The sequence below is a fragment of the Misgurnus anguillicaudatus genome, chromosome 17 (genome assembly GCF_027580225.2).
Source record: "Misgurnus anguillicaudatus chromosome 17, ASM2758022v2, whole genome shotgun sequence".
Classification (NCBI taxonomy): Eukaryota; Metazoa; Chordata; class Actinopteri; order Cypriniformes; family Cobitidae; genus Misgurnus; species Misgurnus anguillicaudatus.
In genome coordinates this window covers 32830235-32852559 of record NC_073353.2, presented here as the reverse complement: position 1 = coordinate 32852559, position 22325 = coordinate 32830235, and the positions used below count along the sequence as shown (strand labels likewise).

The 22325-nt window shown below is 36.1% G+C and overlaps 2 protein-coding genes across 2 annotated transcripts in view; one reads left to right on the top strand and one right to left on the bottom strand.

Annotated features, from left to right (window-relative positions):
* The window catches only part of pofut2 (protein O-fucosyltransferase 2), a 48916-nt gene that overhangs the window by 10018 nt on the left and 16573 nt on the right, over positions 1-22325 (top strand). The gene's annotated exons all lie outside the window — the stretch shown is intronic.
* Positions 1-22325, bottom strand: part of hibch (3-hydroxyisobutyryl-CoA hydrolase) — a 41050-nt gene that overhangs the window by 13237 nt on the left and 5488 nt on the right. The window contains exons 7-9 of the mRNA XM_073854623.1: positions 16966-17044; positions 5709-5854; positions 315-401 (exon numbers count right to left, since the gene is read on the bottom strand). Coding sequence (XP_073710724.1) covers positions 315-401; positions 5709-5854; positions 16966-17044 — 312 coding nt within the window. The remainder of the gene's footprint in view (positions 1-314; positions 402-5708; positions 5855-16965; positions 17045-22325) is intronic.

Here is a 22325-nt window from a genome sequence, read left to right as displayed (position 1 = left end):
TCAGATTAGTCTGGGTTTCACAGACAGGGTCACATGTTTTGCTTGGATTGTGTTATTTCAAACCTGACTCAACCTATAACAATCCACTGAAAGTAAATGTATCAATTCTGCATGCTGTCACTGAGTTACTTGAGCATTGCATTACGTTGCTTTCAATAACAGCATCAAGCAAATGCATAAATGAACTACAGTGACAGCTTACCGTAAATACTGTAGACCCACCGCTGTGTAGTGTAACAGTAAGCACAGCACACAGGTTGTAAATGTCCAATATCTAGCAGAGACTGTTTAAAAATCATGTTGTTGGCACGTACCAGTTCTTGATAAGAATCTAGTAGATGGGTCACATCATTGATAGATGGAGACTTGAGGTCAACAAGATCCTTCTCTAGAGATGCAATCTGTCAGGAGGGAAACATTGGGCAATCTTTATTTCAGTCAGAGGTCATGTACAGTAACAGGCTCCTGATGTTCCCTCTGATAGGGGATGTGTGCTCTGAGATGCTGTTTATAACAGGAATGTTAACAAACTATTTCCTGGTAGAAACTACGGACACTGCAAATGCTAGGAGTAAATATGGACAAACCCAGATGGTGGTATTTTATTAGTCAAAATCAATGTCTTTATTCATAAAAATGTCCTCATTGGTGTCAAATGACCTCTGCCATTGATCTGACTTTTCTTTGTAAGCTTAGAATTTCTTCTCTTTTTTTACATTGAACGGGTAAGTCCAAGAAGGCTTCAATGTCGTTCCGCCATATTAAAAAACTATAATAGCAGAGAGGGACAAAAAGCACTAGCCTAATGGTGCATTCACACCAGCCACGGTAGATGTGCAAAAACACGCTATTCGCGGGTAGTTGGACGTTTGAACATTTTAACTGTGGGTTCACACCAGACACGAGTTCAATGATCTGCGCGAATAGATTACATACAAAGTCAATGCAAAGATGCGATCAGACACGTCCTCGCGTGGGGCGATGCGAATGACGCGATATGGGCGGCACGTTTGCTGCGAAAACATGCGCTATTCGCCTTAAATGTTAAAAATTATTTTTGAGCAAAAAATATGCATGACACGAAGTTAAATCCTGCAAAAAAACTAGATTGAGTAACGCAATCCCCCTTGTTTGTTGTGTACGTAGCATAAGTTTTCTAGCTTCATTCGCGCGTGAAAGCCGCTCGTGAAATTCTAGTCATTCGAGACATTCACGCGGAAATTCGCGTCATAAGAGGGGCTTCTGCGACTCCGCTGAGAGACTCCGCTCACCTCCTGTAATCACGCAGGATGCCGATTCGCGTCTTTGCATTGACTTAACAGCATTTGCCGCCTCTACCGCGTCTGATGTGAACCCTACATAACACGTGAACCAGCTGAAACAGACAAGGAGATCAGTGAGTACATAACAGCTACCGTAGTTGCAACACGCATTTGAAAAAGCAAGGCGCTAGAGAGCACTATTCGTTTGAATGCAAAATACAATTTCACCACCAGATTGGGGAAAATCCTACTTACTGTCCCTTTAAAGGAATATTCCAAATTCATTAAACAAAAATCCTGTTAATTTACTCACCCCCATGTTATCCAATATGTTGATGTCTTTCTTTGTTCAGTCAAGAAGAAATTAATTTTTTGAGAAAAACAATCCTAGGATTTTTCTCAATTTAATAGACTTTATTGGACCTCAACAGTTCACAGTTTTAATGCAGTTTACAATTGCAGTTTCAACGCAGCTTCAAGGGTTTCAAACGATCCCAAACAAGGCATAAGGGTCTTATTCAGCGAAACGATTTTAATTTTCAACAAAAAAAAAAACACAACTTCTCGTCTTGCACTAGCCGTGTGATGCGTCACATATGTGAAACGCACACTTGCAGACCATTTTAAACAATAAACACCAAAATGTGAACTGTTGAAGTCTATTAAAATTAGAAAAATCCTAGAATGTTTTCCTCAAAAAACTTAATTTATTCTCGACTGAAATTTAAGAAAGGCATCAACATATTGGATGACATGGGGGAGGAGTAAATTATCAGGATTTTGTTTTATGAAAGTGGAGTAATCCTTTAAAGCACTTTCTTTTTCCCATTAATGTCCTGCAATCTCATTACCAATTATTGCATTGTATTAAACGGACATTTCTTCATTATATCTGACACTTTGTTGTCTAGATATCATCATCATCATCCATCGGGTCATTCAGCCACTCTCCAACAGCACACCATACAAAACTCAACTATGAGACATGATGTCTGCATTTCTCTGTAGCCCTGCAGTCACCATCACGAAGAACCTTGTAAAAAATCCTGTTATAAATAGCACTTCTGAGATGTTGAGATCTGTGTATCAAATGTCAAGTGTATACTATTACTGTAATAGGTTCTACGTGGCATGCTTATACTTAGTTCATTGGTATATTGAGTGCCCACAATATACAAAATCAAAATATTTCCATATTTCCCTACATTTTACTTAAAAAGAGTTCCAGATTATTTTACCAAGCCTAAAAATTACAATTAAAAACGTATATTTGTCTTTGACCATGGCAAGCCCCATATGCTGCATATGGTTAAACGGTATTACAATATTACAAACGCATTATTTGTCAGTGTCACGCATAAAAACATACTGAACTGCAACTCGTCCTGCAGTACAAACTATGGGCCTGTCCACTGAGGCGATTTCAGTTATTTTTATCACAAGTCACTTCTGTGTAGTACACATGCCAGTTCCTGCTGGTTGGCTGTCCTTGGCCAGAAGAGGTGTGCATGTGTTTAGGCTTGTACGCTTCTTCAGCAGCCCCAGGCCCTGATCCTCATTTTCACCTCTGGCACATAAACTGGGCGTAGTGTCAGGGCTCAGTCGCCCCCTGCTGCCGTGAACTCGCTCGCCGACCTGAGAAACGCTGACTAAGTCCTCTTCTCTGAGTACCTTCTCTCATTTCAGCATCAGAAGCAAAAACTGCAGTCCAAAAGCCAGTAATGCACCCTTACAATTATCAAATTTGAATTTGAACCTTTCAAAACTGTTTAATATTCGTAATGGCACCAAAATGGTCTGGTGTCCTATACACGCAAGTCTTGAATGAAAAACAAAAAAAATCATTCGACAAATATATATATATATATAAAATAATTGTCGAATTATTTTTTGTTTTTCATTCAAGACTTACGTGGATAGGACACCAGACCATTTTGGTGCCATTACGAATATTAAACACTGTTTTAATGGCCAATGATGATACAGATCGCTCTAGTGCTGATTGGCCAAAGGCCTATACAATTCTGAGCTCAAGTCTGTTTTTTGGGATTTCTACATAAATCATCCTACATAACTTGAATTATTACATTACGTAATGTGTTTTATCCGAGGGGCAACCTTCCGATCTCTCTGATGAAGCCAATACGGAAGTGACCTAAACTGCATTTCATCGACTGGCCGCTAGAGGCTGGCTCCAAAAGGGAGTCAAGTCCCATAAACCCCCATATTAAAATGGCCAACTTTACAGTAGAAAAAAATGTGTTTACAGCCTGGTACAAAAACTGTTTTTGATTTTTATAGCTAATTTTGCTCTTCATGACAACTGTGGTGATTTTTTTGTAACTTATGCGTTTAAATTATATTAAAGTGCCCATATTATGAAAAACTCATTTTTTCTGGGTTTTAGGGTGTTCATTTGTGTCTCTGATGCTCCCACATGCATACAAACTTGGAAAAAAATCCATCCATGCTGTTTTGAGTGAGATACACGTTTCTGAATGTCCTCTGCCTTGAGTCTCAGATTGCACGAGTTTAAACTCAGCACCGTTGTGACGTACCTAGCTGTTTCGTCACATTCAGTTTGAATTTTCCCGCCCACCACCCCACTCGCAGGTCTCCACCCACCAGGTAGCTAGAGAGCACAGAGCAGTCACTTCGCTGATACCCTCTATGCTGTTATCATGTCTCACGGAAATAACAGCGCTATTTGGATATTATGGATTATACTCCCGCCTACTTTTAAAAACAAAGTTTTAACACGTGTTTATTGGAACATAAAGAGTAATCTTATATACAGTGTGTTACGACGCAAATAGTCCTCACATTGTAAGCGAAAAGACGTTCATGCGAAATCTGATGTAAACAACAGACTATGTATCTATATTTCACGGATTATACGCATTTGTGGATAAAAATGGTCATTGGATTTTATTGGACTTTCATGGATTATTCACACATCTGAAACAGACTTGATTCGATTCGCGATCGTTATATCAGCACAAAAGGTAAGAAGTCACGTTATATTTTGCATGTTGTCATCTTCTGTCATAAAATACTACATTTATGATGCTAGAGCATCTGTATCTCAAAACAGAGACCATACATTGATGCTAATCCCGTAAATTATACCTTTTGTATATTAGCATAATAATACAATAATACGCTGTTGGAATAATAATTGTAGCAAATGTATAGTAATGTGAATATTATGGTTTGTAGACAGTAGGCTATATAGATATTTTTTGCAGGCTAGATAGTTGGCAGCGTGGTTTAGAAAGTTTAAAAAAAATTTAACGGCTTTATTTTACAATTCTACATGAACTAAGTAATAGTGCTTTGCCAAACTAAAAGTGTTTTGCCAAACTAATCGAGACCGGGCCTTACCGACCCGGCTTTTCTGACGAGGCTAACGTACCCCCGAGTCTCTATTACTTTCCCAAGATATGGTCCGGACCTCCCGCTAGCTTCTAGCAAATAGCACGCGACCCACAAGCAGTATACATCCCCCGCCGGGTCTAAATTTCTGTCATTTGCGAAAATAATGCGTATGAAAATGTTTTATAACGGGAATATGTAAGCATTGTCCAGGGAAAACGAGTGTATTGTTGAGACTGCTACATCACAAACTCTGGAATCATTATTGTCATGAGTGTCTTCTCCTGGAGTGTACTTATTAATGATACTTTTTTGCTTGATTTGTCTGTTGGCAACATAAACCGTTAATAATAATATAAAAATAACACGGTATGGTCTGTACTGCTCACGATACCACTGAGCACGCGCACATGACGTTAGTAGCGGGGCGTGATCAAGCAGCAGCTCATAAATATATAATGACCACCTCAAAACGGCACAATGCGAAATGCACTGAAACAGAGGCTACTAGAGATGGGTAAGAATCTTTTCCTACAAGCTATTTCGAGCAAACAACTTTTGAAACATGTTTTATGGAACTCATACACCTATTTAACTTGTGGAAAAGCAGTCATAAGATGGGCACTTTATGCCTTAACGTTCTGCATAATTAAGGGCGTTGCCATTTGAGAGACGAGTGAACTGCCACTGCTATCACTAGAGTCGAGCTAGGCGGCGTGGTTTCAGCAACCAGCAACCTCAGCTTCACCCACGTCCCGCCTCTTTACCAATTTTCGGTTATCCGCAAGTGATGCGTGGTGACAAGTGGCCAAGATGGCCTACTTTTGGCTTTAACAAACCTCTTCACAAACCTATATGGGTGAAGTCACGGACACTGCATCCATCTTTTTTTTACAGTCAATGGTTTTAACCTGATATTTTTAATGTTGACTGCGTAGTAGACTGCATAGTAGAAGTAAAATCAATGATGGAAATCAATGGTTATTTTAAACACCAGATCTTACAAAACTCACAAAACATTTTGAAAACAAAAAAAAAAATGTTATTTGTCAATATATCAGTCCATAGTACCTTCTCCGACTGAACAAAATGAGTAGCCACCCCAACTCTCTGCACATCACGTCCTTTGAGGCGGAACCCGGTCAAGGCGAGAAAGAGACCCAATTTGCCTTGAAGTCTAGGGAGAAAGTATCCACCTCCAACATCAGGGAACAGGCCTATAGAGACCAAACACACAATATTACATCTTGAAACAATTCTACTGCTACAGGACAGCACATCCCTTTTATAGACAGCCGCAGGGCAAAACACCAAAGAAAGTTAGCATTTCAGCACCTTCGGTTCCATTTTCCAAAATCAATGTTTTTTTTTTAGGTTTTGGTAAAACTCCTTAAATAAGATCTTAGGTTAACATAACCCTAAGATATTTTCATGTTTATTCTACGACTCGTGGGCGGTTGCTAACAAGCTGCTACATGGGACTACAGACTTTGTCTGGGACTTTAAACATTATCTTGCATGATGATTTTTAAAACAACGTAAGATGGGCACAATTCCCAGCCAAGATTCATCCATAGAGTACTTCCTTAACAGGGAACATGTTTTTATGTTACGTAAAGTTTGAAAGAGCTGTCAGAAGCTTGGTGGTGATGACGTTGAGGTTGAGAGACTGTGGTGGGTTCGCTTGTAGCCTAAAGCCTGGAGTATAGTCTGTTTTATACGTGTACGCAAACTTACGCACACAGTCGAACGTACAGCCTTACAAAGTAAAGTTTATTTGACTTGCACGTGCACACTGACGTACGACTCATGGGCTTCCAGACAAAATGAAATGCATCTCTTGGACTACTATATTTTCTGTAGGCGCATGCGCGTACAATGAACACGAGGTTTCAAAAATCTGGCGGTGTGCATAGAGTACTCGCGCACTCTTCTGATGACAAAAATTGCGTCACGCACACCGTACATGGACCCTTGCATACAAAAATATGGACCATATTTCGGCTTTAAGGTTAGCTATTTATTTCTAGTAAACGCATTTATATTCATAAAAATTTTATTCATCTGTGAAGATTGGCCTGTTGGACAAAACGTGTAAGTGTCATAAACTTTTGTTAAACACAGAGCTTATTTTTTTGCGTTAATTGAGAAGTCTATGAATAGAATGAATGCGCTTTTTGGCGAGGGAATCAGTGTCCTGCTAAATTCCTGGTTGGCCTAAAAATACGTAATCTCTGCGGCACTCTATTTAAATTACATTTATTATTCTCAACTCTGGCTTGGAATCACATGTGATTTATCTCAGAGATGCTTGGTTTGGTTCAAGGCTTAATATTTTTTATTGCCTAGAAAATGAATAGAGAAAATACATTTAAACGCTCAAGGCCGCTGAAAAAGTGGGCGATCCCTCTATGCAGTTTTCCTAAAAGGGATTTAACAGTCCGTTTTCTAAACAGATTGGCTCTCTTAATAACATTTATTCATTGTGTAAACCATACAGTGATGCCCTACATCTGCTGTGTGTTTATGTCTGGGAACACAAATGGTTCTGAAGAATAGTTTTTTTTTCACATGAAAGCTATGAAGGAAAATAAATAAACTAAGCACTGTCCTAAAATATATAATATATAAAAGTAAAGTAAATAAAATACTTGCATTAAAAATGCTATGAAATGTGCTTTTATTATAAAACGTGCAGCTATGTTTATTGGCATTAAAAGGTGCTGCTTTTCAACATCAAGGTTGACAAAATGATATTACTTTTTGTCATTTAAACACACCCAGCTTGAGATAAAATTGTGAATATAGCGTATCAGGATTATGTCCCCCTGACCTGATTCCAAGAGGCCAATGTAATATCATAAATGCAGATTACGCTCGCTGTTCACCCAGTCGCTTGTCCCAATGGGCAGCACTGTTTCAAGACCCAAATAACCCCTTAATCCATCAGCAGAATGGGGGTGGAGGGGAGGAGTTAGGGCCACGGGGATGGGGGTTGCAATTTTGTCAAACACAGATGGGTGCCACATTGAACGCGTCAGTTAGTTGTGTTGTGGGTGGACGTGAGAGCTAAAAACTGTTTTACTGAAACCACTTTGGATACTGCACAGGACTAAACTGTGCTGTTCCTTTGTTTTAATATACATGCCAATAAAAATATGATTTCTACCATGTTAATGGGGGACTCCACTTTTTTTTTAAATATGCTCATTTTCCAGCTCCATTAGAGTTAAACATTTCATTCTTACCGTTTTGGAATCCATTCAGCCGATCTCCGGGTCTGGCGCTACCACTTTTAGCATAGCTTAGCACAATCCATTACATCGGTTTAGACCATTAGCATCGCGCCTAAAATAATAACCATGGAGTTTCAATATTTTTCCTATTTAAATTTGACTCTTCTGTAGTTACATCATGTACTAAGCATGATGAAAGTTTCTGCTATTGAAAGTTACCAAGGGGACTATTTTCAGCTGCTGCGTAATATCATTGCGCCTCCTGCAGCCATGTTACGGCAGCAAAGTCCTTGATTATTACACCAGAACAAGAGTATAGTTCTTAGCAATATCTGCCTAGAAAATTACAACTTTTAATTTTCCGTCAGTCTTAGTACACGATTTAACTACAGATGAGTCAAATTTAAATAGGAAAAATATCGAAACTCTTTGGTTCTATTTTTAGGCGTGATGCTAATGGTCTAATCCAAGCATGCCACACAAGCCCTGAAAAGTGAAGCCAAAACGTCTCGATCGCCTCCCAGTGACTGGTCCCAGTATAGGTCATAAACCCCGCCTCCCCATGTTATTCAATGGGACTTGAGACCAACTAAAAAATGTAATTACACTTCAATTATCTTTGGAATTTATGGTTTCTGTCATTTACTGTAGTTTTTATCATGCTAAATGTAAATTTAAATGTTTGTTTTTAAAAAAAGTTTGTGTTTAGTTAGTTATTTAATGATATAAAAACGGTGGTGTCACGTCATGATTGACAGCTGTGATATCGTGTGATATGCGCATTCTGCGAGGGTGGGGCCTTGCTTTCGCGGCTTTACTTCCTGCCCACTACTGTGCAGGCCTTGTCCCGAAATCACTACTGCGCAGACTCAAGCCCAAGATGTCAGCGCTGTATTAGGACACTGGTGGCTTCACTTTTCACCAATGGAAGAGAGCGAACAGGCAAAGTCCATCTTTTTTTACAGTCTATGGTCTAATCAGATTCAATGGCTTGTGCTAAGCTATGCTAAAAGTGGTACCGCCAGACCCGGAGATCAGCTCCCTTCACTGAAAAAAATTATTAATTGAATTTAATCAATTTTTTTAAGGTAAGTGGTTGCAATCAATTTATTTAAGCTACATTTAAACAAAAAAGATTAGTAAAGTAAAATAAAATATTAAACTTTTGTTTAAATGTAGCTTAAATAAATTGATTGCAACCACTTACCTTAAAAAAATGTATTAAAATTCAATGAATCATTTTTTTCAGTGTTTAATTTATTAAGCAGAAACAACTGTATGCAAACAATTTGTAAACTGATTACAAAACCACAGTTCTGTTTGAGCATTTCATACATGATCTATCCAAAGTCCCTTTGGGAACGTCGTGTCACTAGGCGGCCATGTTTGCAAAGCCACCATGCAGTTATTTCAGTCATGTTAGAGTAAAATCATATCTACTTGAATGGGGAAAGACAGATATTTCTAAAATCACAATTAAACAACATATTTTTGACCAACAATTACATCTTTCCCCGCCAGTATTATTTTTGATAAAGTTGCCAGCCAGGGCAAGCATTTTTTTCACAAAAGCTTAATGCCTTCCAAAAAAAATCTTTAAATATATAAACATACAATATAAAAAATTAAAGAACAGACCCTCTGCTTTAAAACAAAAATATCTTTCATTCCGTCTTCAATTTTTTTTTTTTTTATGAGAAGAAGTTGTGGTTTAAAAGTGTATATTTGTTATTTTTCTTGTCAAAAATGACAATCGTTTTGCTAGATAAGACACTTATGCCTCGTTTGGGATTGTTTATAGTTCTTTGAAACTCCGTTGAAAAAAACTGTTACGTGTTGAGTTAAGTGTTAATTGTTGGTGTCTATTAAAGTCCATTAAAATGAGAAAAATCCTGCAATGTTTTCCTCAAAAAACATAATTTCTTCTCGACTGAACAAAGAAAGACATCAACATTTTGGATGACATGGTGGTGAGTAAATTATCAGGATTTTTCTTTTAAGAAAATGGAATATTCCTTTAAAAGGAAAACAACATCTTTTTTCAATATTTTACTATGTTCTTACCTCAGAGATTAATTTAGAAGCCACCAAACACTTCCATGTTTTCCTTATTTAAAGACTGTTACAAGTGAGTATGGTGGCTCAAAAAAAAAAAAAATGACAATCATATAATGGTGATTTTTTAAGCGGATAAAATATTAAAACTATATTGTATGGTGTTAGAGCACTTAGTCTGCAGCCCTTTGACCTCAGGCACAGTAATATTGAGTGAAGTTTGAGCGAAAGGGGGAGTAGTCAGAAGTTATGATGTTACTGTAGCCTTCCCGCGCCCATGTCCCTGTTTGGATCCTAAGGAATGAATGGGGCTAGGCTAAATGCTAACATATTCACAACCCGCTGTACAAAGATTAAGTGCACGCATTGAAAAAAGATACTGTAGGTATGTATTAATTTGTCTAAGTTGAGGTAAAAACAAAGTAAAATATTGAAAAACGGTGATGTTTTCCTTTAAAACCATATACCAAACCAAATAGAAGAAATGAGTTGGGGATGAGCGGTATGATCAATGTCAAGGTAATAATAAAATAGTGGATGCATAAAAAATAAAAATACATGTACATACATTTATACAGTAGTGAACAAAAGTTATATTCGGTGTGTGGGTGGCATTTGTACAGGTTTTGTACAGCATTTGCTTTTAATGCCCCCTCAGGTTATCAAATATGAGGTGTATGGTACAAAAAGGACAAAACATTAAACTAAGATGTTTATTGCATAAAATCATTTGACAAAGGCAAAGTACTGTGTATTAGGGAATCTGGGTGAAACTCGCAAAAAATTCACATTTTTTTTTAAATGCGTTAGGGAATAAACCATAAATTGACAACAATTTTATCTGGCATTAATATTTGTGGATCTTCATTTGTGGTTATATTTTGTAATCAAAAACAAGGTCAGAGGCTCCAAAGAATTTTTTCTTTTAAAGTTGATGTGCTTAAAGGTGCAATACGTAGAATTTTTACCACTAGATGGCGCCAAAACACAATAACATCAAATGACGTTGTTTAATGACGTTCGAAGCAGCGTGGAATTATGGGATTTGTAGTCTTTAACTCAACCGCTGATGGCCATCAATCAGACGCGAACGAGAAATCACGTTGACGGATAAGGTAATCAAGTCTTATAAATGTTGCGTTTGATGACATTGTTTATTTCATTATGTAAGTTTATATGTGATGTTCAAGACGAAATTGTTAGTCATAGATGTTACAGTATTAGTCCAAATTCGATGGTTAACACAGCACAGAATTAAGTTTTCAACTTACAATCTACAATGATTTTTCACATAATGTATTGACAGAACAAATCTTATTGTGAAGTGTCTTAAAATGACCATTTATATTGCTGTACAATACCTCTAGATGTGCATATCGTCCGCGGGAAGGTGCGCTGATTACAGTCTGCACACTAATGTTGTGATCAATATAATAGCATACGTTTTTTGAAGGGTTACGAATCCAAACAACTCACCGGTCGTGTAAAACACAAGCAAGATCAGCATCTCTGTCTGGTTAAATGTTGTCGTGAAGCTCTCTCCATCCAGATAATGCAACACCAAATTGATCCTCATTCTTACTCTCGTTTTGTTCCAAACTCTTCTTGGGTCGTTTGGTTGGCTCGTACGCTTACGGGAGCTGTCTTTGCTGACACAACCAGCAGCAGACGGTAAAGAGTAATCCATAGTCCATAAGCAAGCGCGTAGCCCGACAGGCGCTAACGCATACTTCCGCATTTGTCCACGACACTGGCTGCGTCCGAAAACTCAAGGCAGTGACTTGTTGCCTCGCTGCCTCATGAGGAAATGACTTCTGAGGCATGAAGGCAGCTCAGAGAAAGGCTTTCGGACGCACTTCAAAGGCAGCGTGTTTGACATATGAACAGAGAGCGCCTTTGTGATAACTAATCACATATTTGAAAACTACAATACTAATTACTCGCTAGAAATTTTATTTTTTCGAACTCGACCACTGTTGTCATGTGGTTTTTACGTCAGTAAAGGCGGTGACAAAGGGTCACAGGGATATTAACGTCATTGACAGGAGACTGCACTGCCCCGTGTCAATGTTTTGAATGGCAATTTTCTCCCAATTTACAAGTAGTTGAAAACATTACAGATATTGATAGTAATCAGCTGGACAAAATATTTTTAACACTGGCCTAGTGGTTTTTGGACATTTTACTGCAAATATCTTACAAATTGCACATTTAATGTTGTTTTGTTTTGGTAATATTTGTGGTCAATGTCCAGGCTATGCCTTTATAAACTTTGCACATGTGTGTTGCCAAGCATCCTTAAATTCTTCTCAAAGCTGAGCTTTGGAGTTTGTTTATACTCCCGTTTATCCTTATACTTTGTTTATACTCCAAAGACACCAATGCAACATGCATACAAAAATGTGTATGCCTCTTTCATAAAACATTTGAATATAGAACAAAGATGTCAATTGTCATACATCACTTTAGGCCACTAATGCATACGTATATATAAACTGACTTACGATTTAGAGAGACTAAAAAGAATAAACCAATTAGACAAGCACAAACCCAAGGATCATTCAGCTGGGGATGAGAAACGCAGCTCTTAATGGGATTACCGAGTGATGGTGCCCAGACGCCGAGCATTCACTCATTTAAACACACACATAAGGATATGCACATGCACAAACACTCAACAGCCGTGCCACAGGCCCAATTACAATGACTTTCTGCCAATCCATCAACTCCTTTGGGAGTCTTCAGCTAAGACTTTTAGAAGTGAAGGACACTGTGCAGCTCTAGAGGAAATGTTGCTGAAAGCTTTCATTAAAAGTCCACAGTGATTACAATAACTGAAGTGTAACTCTGCCTACATGCGATAGCATCAAGGACATCACAAACAATATGATTTATTCTGCATCAAGGCCCCAGACACACTATTCATAATGTGTGATTGATATATTATTTACTGGAACAGCAGAAGTATGGAAAATATGAAAAGCATGTGCAATGCATAAAGATAGATTATAGCATACCACAAAATAATTTTTTGTTTGTATATGTTGTTTGAACATAATTGTAAGTCAAATGTGTTTGTGCATAACCACCCTGTAATGATAAAAATCTGCCAACAGTCTCATGGGCAGTTTTTGAGCAAACTGACATAACTTTGCGCAGGCCCCGCCCTCAAAGACCACAGTTAGGTCATAATTTCTATTTTAAATTTTCTTTACATAATTCATTACCGCAAGATCATTATGAACAATGAAGTAAGATGACTATCTTATTAAAAAGTGTGTATGTTTTCAGTATAGATATAGAAGCAGCAGGTCATTTGCATGTAAAGGGACACACAAAAAAAACAGCACTTTTTCCTGCATCCCTCAAAAGGGGCTTTTCAGCATGGCATAAAAAATAATCTATAGGGTGTTTGGACCTAAAACTTCACATTCTGAGGACACGGAGACTGATAGTGCTGTGACGGATCGCAGTTGATCCGTGATCCGTATGGATCACCACCCACGGTTTGGCTCGCATGCGATTCGCGGATTAATGTGCAAATTAAAATAGGGAAAGTTTATAATTTGAACGTGTTTCAAAGGCTTGTACATGTTAATATTCAAGTGATTTTAAATAATTTAAACGCAAAAAGGCGATAAAGTGAGCAGTTTTTTGTACGCACAGACGCACATGTGGCTGAATGTGTCTGGTCCAGCTCCAGTCAGACGTGATCATCAGAACTCCTGATATGTAAACCTTAGAGAGAGTTGTGTCTCATACTGTAGTCAATTAAAATAGATCTGGTAAATAGAGCAATGAAAAAAAACGTAATGTTTTTATGTTGCGCCGTTTGCAAATCGCCCTCCATCTCTGTGTGCGCCTGTTTAAGTGCACTCAAAAGTGCATACACGTAGAGATGCGTTTCAAAAAGCAAGCAAACTTCTTGACCAGAGCATATTCAAACAAAATGGTCTCCAAAGTATTCTTTTTCTAATAAAAACATTTGTTTATGTCTTAAGTTAATGTATAGATTAGACAGAAACCAGTCTGTGCTTATCTTAAAGAGACAGTAACCTCAATTAACTAGGGGTGTAACGATTCAGCGTGCAAATGTGCGTTTTCTCAATGAATGAATTTGAATGAATTACGGTGAAATCCCGGCACATCCGAACGCCAGAGGGCGCTCCCGTGCAGAAACTCCCTTTGTGCCACACAAGAAGTAGCATTACAAACGCTATTCCAGGAAATGTCTACACATGAATATTTATACGCTGTTCTTCAAATTGTTTCAGGTATTTTCATGATAATAAAGAAAATTTTGAATGATTTTGTTTAACGAGTGTTGCTTTTTTAAATGCACGTTATAAACGACTCCGACTCATTATGATTTTAGATTGATAAGGACTTCCTACTGACCAAATGCTGTAATACAGGCACAAGCTGTGCATAAAACAAAGAATCGCAGCCTTGCGATTCAGAATCGATTTCAGACAGGCATTTTTAATGAGGACCGCGATTGAATCGTGATTGAATCGTGATTGAATCGTTACATCCCTACAATTAACCCACTTAAGTTTATGTCATTAATGTTAATCAAAAAACTCAAGACAAAAAGAAAATCACTTCTGTAGCTCAAAAATAATAATAATTATATTTAATTCATACAGTAAAGACAGTGTTATTATTTATTTAAATCGATTTCTGAACATAATGCTAATGTTAGACCTTACTTAATGTGCAACTTTGTTCTTTTTTAAATGTTTGTAATTTCTTTATTTGTTATTAGATTTTTCCAACCCATTTTTAGGAAAGTGAAAACAGCGCTATACCGATTTTGGTAGCACTTTATTTTACAGTACATGTACTTACCTTGTACATATATGGTAAATAAGTTGTACTTAAATGTGTGGTACTTACTTTTAGGTATCTACATGGTAATTAATTGGTATCATTACTGTACTTACCAGTGGTACATACTTGGTAGTTATTATGTAACTCTAGATAAGTACTGGGTAATAACAGATACATACTTATAGTGTAGGTATACTGTAACTAACGAGAAACATTACTGTACTTACAAATTAATGTACAATATAAGTATTTAGTATTTACAGGCAAGTTAGGGTAAATGACAGATATTTATAGTGTACATATACTACTATCAAACACTTCTGTACTTACAAATTGCATGATAAGTGTGTGGTACCTGTAGGCCAGTGTATGTTATTGAAAGGCACATTTGGTGTATGTATACTGTAACTAACAAGAATCACTACTGTACTCACAAATTGTATATACACAATAAGTGTGTGGTACCTGCAGGCAAGTCTAAGTTATACTTATACCATACTTATATGATAACTAAGAACAAACATTACTGATGTGGCATTTTGGTACTCAGTATCTTTGTCCTTTAAACCAAGCATTAAATAACCGTATGCATTAACTACTGGGTACATTCACTAGTACGTCCATGGTAACTGCATGGAAACAGGACTGTAAAATAAAGTGTTGCTTTTACACAGTTATTACATAGGACCTACCACCTAAGATATAGCATCATATACATTGACTGTCTTATGCATTAACTACTGGGTACATTCACTAGTACATACTTATTGTGTATATACAATTTGAAAGTACAGTCGTGTTTGATATTAGTTTTCATATATGTACACTATAAATATCTGTAATTTACCCTAACTTGCCTGTAAATACTAAATACTTATATTGTACATTAATTTGTAAGTACAGTAATGTTTCTCATTAGTTACAGTATACCTACACTATAAGTATGTATCTGTTATTACCTAATACTTATCTAGAGTTACATTAAAACTACCAAGTATGTACCACTGGTAAGTACAGTAATGATACCAATTAAATACCATGTAGATACCTAAAAGTAAGTAGTACCACACATTTGTCAGTAAGTACAACTTATTTACCATATATGTACAAGGTAAGTACACGTACTGTAAAATAAAGTGCTACAGAGATTTTTTTATAGATGAAACATGAACACGTTATTTTGCGCACCGTAAACACAACCAAATGTCATACAAAAGTGTACTTTTGCACCCCAGCCCTTTTTTCTGAGAGTACACCAAAGTGAGAATGTAACCAGGACTGACCGTCTCACTATACACTACAGAAAATAGTTACACAATGATATCAAACTGGATAATTCACAGCAGTAATGTACTGACAATGCAAACTGAGCTGTCCTGAAAAAGAAACCATGCTATGTGAAGAGTTAGATCAAACGTAAATCAAATGAGCCGGTTATAAAATTAAATCTACTACAGAATAAGAATCATATGCTGGCTTTACAATATGCACTAAGTCCATCCATTTACATTTCAATGGCAGATTGATGGAACACCAACTGCATGGACAGAATTCCTTCCATAGGCAAAGTGAGATCTGGGAATCTGTTGAGCATTTTCGGCATGCCTTTTATTCAGACAGGTGCCCTTGTCTACACGCCATTTCTCAATACTGTTTCCACATAAAACAGACATAAACCCTTTGCTCTGAATGATAGGGAGATATTTATGCTATTAAGAGACCAAAAGAGGAAAGAGGTGGTCTTTTTTAGTTACAAAAGTTGAGCGTTTTGATTTAGAGGCAGATGTAACTCATTTTCAACTGAAGCAGATCTATCATCTGTCGTTGGTCAGTTTTAGCATCAGAGACAAAAAGTGGGAAAATATGAGGGTGTGGAAAGTATAAAATAAAAGTATAAAAGTTATGCCTCTTATGTGCCTCATATGTTTACAAAAAGAAATAAAAAAGAGAAATAAAAAAAATGGTATCCCTTTTATGCAAACCCTTTAAAGATGGTATTTTACTTTTATATTTACACATTTTTATCCAAAGTGCATTCAGGGTACACATTCTCATCAGTATATGCAAAAAAATTCATCATTTATCACATTTTATATCCTTATTTTTTGAGAACGAAGTTGTATTGATTTTTGCAAATTCAATCCTCGTCCATCATGCATAATTAATGTCAATTTGTCGAAAGCTGCAGAAAGACTGAGTCTTACCGATGCCCGTCTCTGGCATGGCAAAAAGCGTCTTCTCAGTAGCCACGCGAAACCGCCCGTGTACTGAAAGACCGACGCCCTGCGGAGAGAAAGCAAAACAGAGAGAGACATAATAAGTAGAGATCAATAACTGGGTTACCATGGTAACACACAGCCACCAAATAAAGAGGATCAGGTTTAAAGCATACAGAGGGCACGGATGTCATAATTAGTCCTATATGGTAACGATTTTCAGTTCAAAATGTAATAAACGTAATAGCTTTTGGTATTTAATGTAATATAAAGCCAATAAAGTACACTTTCTTAGGGTATTAATGTTATTGACTACTTAATAAACGGGTCACAGGTGTAAAATATAAGAGTTATTACATTTAGGGCCTTTATTGCATTTAGGAGCAAAGGTTATTACATTTCGGAGCAAAGGTTATTATATTTAAGGGCAAAAGTTATTACGTTTAGGGCCTTTATTATGTTTAGAAGGAAACGTTATTACATTTAGGGCCATTATTACCTTTAGGACCAATTATTTCATATGTGGCCCCTATAAAACATAAGGGTTAGAATGACACGAGGGCGAGTAATAAATAATGTCAAAATTTCCATTCTCGCCAGAACTATTCCTTTAATGAAAAATAAATAAATAAATAATAAATGAAGGGGAAAAATGTATAAGAAAGTAGGTTGTTTAAGCAGCACTGATGATGTAGCACATGCCCACAACGGGTTTAGTGATTTAGTGCTTGAAAACCAGCATTGCTAAGGGCATCTCCAAAGCAGTAAATCAAAAAATGTAGTAACAAAAGCACCAATGTCAAACAGTCGACCATATCTTTATTTAATGCCACACCTTGCGTGCTCACAAATACAGACAACCCTAAGAAACATCTAATCATTCGGCCTGCTACATACACAGCGATGATGGTCAAAAATAATTATTTGCATGATTGCCTGGCGTGCACGTCAATTCATTTTGAGAAGACATTCTGAGATTATGGTCTATCAAGAGAGATAACGTAAAAAAATCATACATTTCAATTGATTCTACATTAGATAATAAGATATAATAATAATAAAATTATTATTTTTTCTAGGAATAAGATTGTTGTTCTTCGAAGCTCAAATGGACTCATTCATAATAAATACACAATCATTATTCGAGTCTAGATATAGATGCCATCTCATCGCTTCAATAAATTCAGTCGATGTGAATCATTAGATCACTACACATGACTGACAAACATTCATCTATCTTGACAAAATAAATATCATAAAATCGATCATTACGGGGAACACCTGGGGCCTGCGTTCTCAATGGGACAGCTCATTAAAAGACAATAACTCTCTGCTCCATGGGGGATTTGGGACGCATGTTGTGATAAGAGCGGCACGCGTTCCCTACACGAAAAATCTTACACAATAAGTGTACTTATCACTCTGATTGTATGAAAACAAACATCTAAACACCTGTAGACGACTCTGTAACAGTAAATAATGACTGTTCCTGACATGTATCTAGTCTTATATCATGTTATAAGTCATTTTATATAGCAATAACACTACATGTGAACGATACAACATGGTCCTTCATCTCGTTTATTTTCACTTTCTATTGGAAACTACATATATGTGCAAATAAATTACTAACAAATAAATAATAAGGTGGACATCAATGCAACGACAAGAAAAAGTAAGACAATTAAATCAATAAAACTAATATCTTTCTTCTTTGAATACTATGACTGAATAGCTTTATTCATTTGATAACTTTCATTTGAAACGCATTATGTCTGGGGGCATCAACTCATTCACTCAGTGGGAGCTTTCATTCATACTTAACTGTTTGATTGAAATCAGACAGAAATTCAAGAACCATTTCCAAAAAACCACCACCTACCAAAACAGCAGATCATAAATTTAGCTAAAAGTATTTCAGAGCATTTTTAATCTGGTTGTTATCTAATCTGGCAGAGCTTCAGACCGTCCATCAAATGTTTTATAACAAAAGGAACAAAAAAGGGCAAACAGCTTTATCAGAAAGCAGATACCATCTTTTAGAATGTAGGTTTGATGTTTACCTTTTAGACAAGTTAAGTCAAATTTATTTCTATAGTACTTTATTACAGTGTTTCACTGCTTTAAAGCAGCTTTACAAGACCAATACAAATGAAAAACCATTATATACATGTCCTAGCTAATTTTTATGATTGACTGTTTTCTACATAAAATCATCCTACAAAATGTAAAGAACATTCTGTAAAAATTTAACCTTGATATCTTTAATACGGACTGAGTAAGGTCATATCAAAGGTTGATGTGAAATCAGTGAGAGAAATCAAACTTTGATGCTTGTTTTCTCATAAACACTGAAAAAAATTACTTTTTGGCGTAGTAAAATATAAAAGATTAACCCTCATAATTTCTACATAGTAATATTAACATTTATTGAGAATTATTTTCCTAAGTAAAATCATAATAAATACACAATTAATTGATGTACAAAAGGAACTGTGTGGGAATAGTAAGTCGTATTATATATTTTCTTGTATTATTTAACTGTTTTATAGTCACTGCAAACAGTCCTAAAATAATTAAGTACATTTTAATCAAAAATCTTAGCGCATTCAAGTTAAAAATCATTTAAGTGTATAAAATCCATTAAAGGAATATTCCATTTTCTTAAAAGAAAAATCCAGATAATTTACTCACCACCATGTCATCCAAAATGTTGATGTCTTTCTTTGTTCAGTCCAGAAGAAATTATGTTTTTTGAAGAAAACATTGCAGAATTTTTCTAATTTTAATGGACTTTAATAGAACCCAACATTTAATACTTAACTCAACACTTAACAGTTTTTTTCAACGGAGTTTCAAAGGTCTATAAACAATCCCAAACGAGGCATAAGGGTCTTATCTAGCGAAACGATTGTCATTTTTGACAAGAAAAATAAAAAATATATACTTTTAAACCACAACTTTTCGTCAAGGTCCGGTCCAGCGGGACCTAACGTAAATGCGTAGTGACGTAGGGAGGTCACGTGTTATATAAAACGCACATTTGCGGACCATTTTAAACAATAAACTGCCACAAAGACATTAATTAGTATCAGTTGACATACAACAACGTAGGAACGGTCCTCTTTCAAGACGCTTGTAAACACTGGGGCGGAGTTTCGCGTTTGTCCTCTGTGACCTCTTGACGTCATGACGTATTGCGGTGACGCAGTGGGGTCAGCTGGCGCATCACGACGTGATCTACACGAGGAGAAGTTGTGCTTTAAAAGTGTATATTTGTTATTTTTATTGTCAAAAATGACAATCGTTTCGCTAGATAAGACCCTTATGCCTCGTTTGGGATTGTTTATAGTCCTTTGAAACTCCGTTGAAAAAAACTGTTAAGCGTTGAGTTAAGTATTAAATGTTGGGTTCTATTAAAGTCCATTAAAATTAGAAAAATTCTGCAATGTTTTCTTCAAAAAACATAATTTCTTCTCGACTGAACAAAGAAAGACATCAACATTTTGGATGACATGGTGGTGAGTAAATTATCTGGATTTTTCTTTTAAGAAAATGGACTAATCCTTTAAACAAAAATATTCAAGTGAAATGAACTTCAATTTATTTGCACATGTTGTAAGGTATACCCGCATGAATATTTAGATTTTTTTAAGCTGTCATAAAGGTTTAAGCTCTTATATTACTAATGTTGTTTAGTGGTAAATAATAACAAACAGTAAATACAATCTACAACAGTAAATAAGATTGATTTAAAGGTGCAGTGTGTAATTTTTAGAAGGATCTCTTGACATAAATGCAAAATATTATACAAAATATGATCAGGGGTGTATAAAGACCTTTCATAATGCACCGTTATGTTTTTATTACCTTAGAATGAGATGTGTTTATCTACATACACCGAGGGTCCCCTTACATGGAAGACGCCATTTTGTGCCACCATTTTTCTACAAAAGCCCTTAATGGACAAACTTTTTTACTAAGTTGTCTTAGACGATGACATGTTTGTCCGGTGGCGACTGACGTAGCTTCTCTATGCGTTTCAAAAGTGAGGGGTGAGCAGTGGACTGAGCCATTGGTTGCAATGCGCAATCTCACCAGTAGATGCTGCAAAAATTTACACACTGCACCTTTAAAGGGCCCATGACACAAGACTTTTTTAAGATGTCAAATAAATCTTTGGTGTCCCCAGAGCACATATGTGAAGTTTTAGCTCAAAATACCATATAAATAATTTATTATAGCACGTTAAACTTACCACTTTGTAGGCGTGTGCAAAAATGTGCAGTTTTGGGTGTGTCCTTTAAAATGCAAATGAGGTGAGGAAATTCAAACACTGATCACAATGATGGTGGTTTGTTGCAATTAAAACTCAATTGTGCTTTTCTCTGCACTAGATGGCAGTGCTGTGGTTGGATAGTGCAGATTAAAAGGTGGTATTATTATAATAAGCGCTCCTTATGACATCATAAGAAGAGTCAAATTTCAACAACTTATTTTTTCATGTGCTTGTAGAGAATGGTTTACCAAAACTAAGTTACTGGGTTGATCTTTTTCACATTTTCTAGGTTGATAGAAGCACTGGGGACCCAATCATAGCACTGGGTCCCCAGTGCTTGGAAAAAGTCAGATTTTCATGCCATGGCCCCTGGAATATTTTTAGGACAGCAATGCTTCAATATCTAAAAAAGTAAAAGACTTTACCTAAAACATTAAAATAAATCTAATAAAACATTTACTTAATTATTTAACTAATGTTTCAGGCATTATTAGGTTGATTTTATTTGATTTTAGTAGGCAAGTTGAACTTTAAAAAGCAGTAAATTTAACTTAGAAAACGTTTGTTACCAGGATTTTTTTTTAATAAATTTTACAAGTTGTTTTTTTCAGTGCAGATTTTGTGACTTTAGCCAGGATTCAAAAATATAGTGTACATATATAGTATAATTTATAGTATTATAAGAAATCTATTGAAATGGTACATATTTATTTATATATTAGATATTAAAATTATTAGATTATATTTATCATCAACTATCAAGCATGTAGTCAAAATTCAAATAATGAGATAAATAACAGGCGCTATTTCCAACTTACGTGGTAATATCCATTAAAAAAAGACAACAATTATATAAGAGCAAGAGCAAGAACACATATCTTGTTTCCCATATCTTTAGATGTGTTTGAAGTTATTTGAATACTTTAAATTTATGGTGACCACATTTTAACTCAGTCCCAAAAGACAAGCAGTGCCTCAGGCATAAACAGATACAAACAGACACAAACGCAAAGTAAACGATGCAATTACAATGGGAACCAAAAGTCTGAGACCACTAATGAAAATGCTT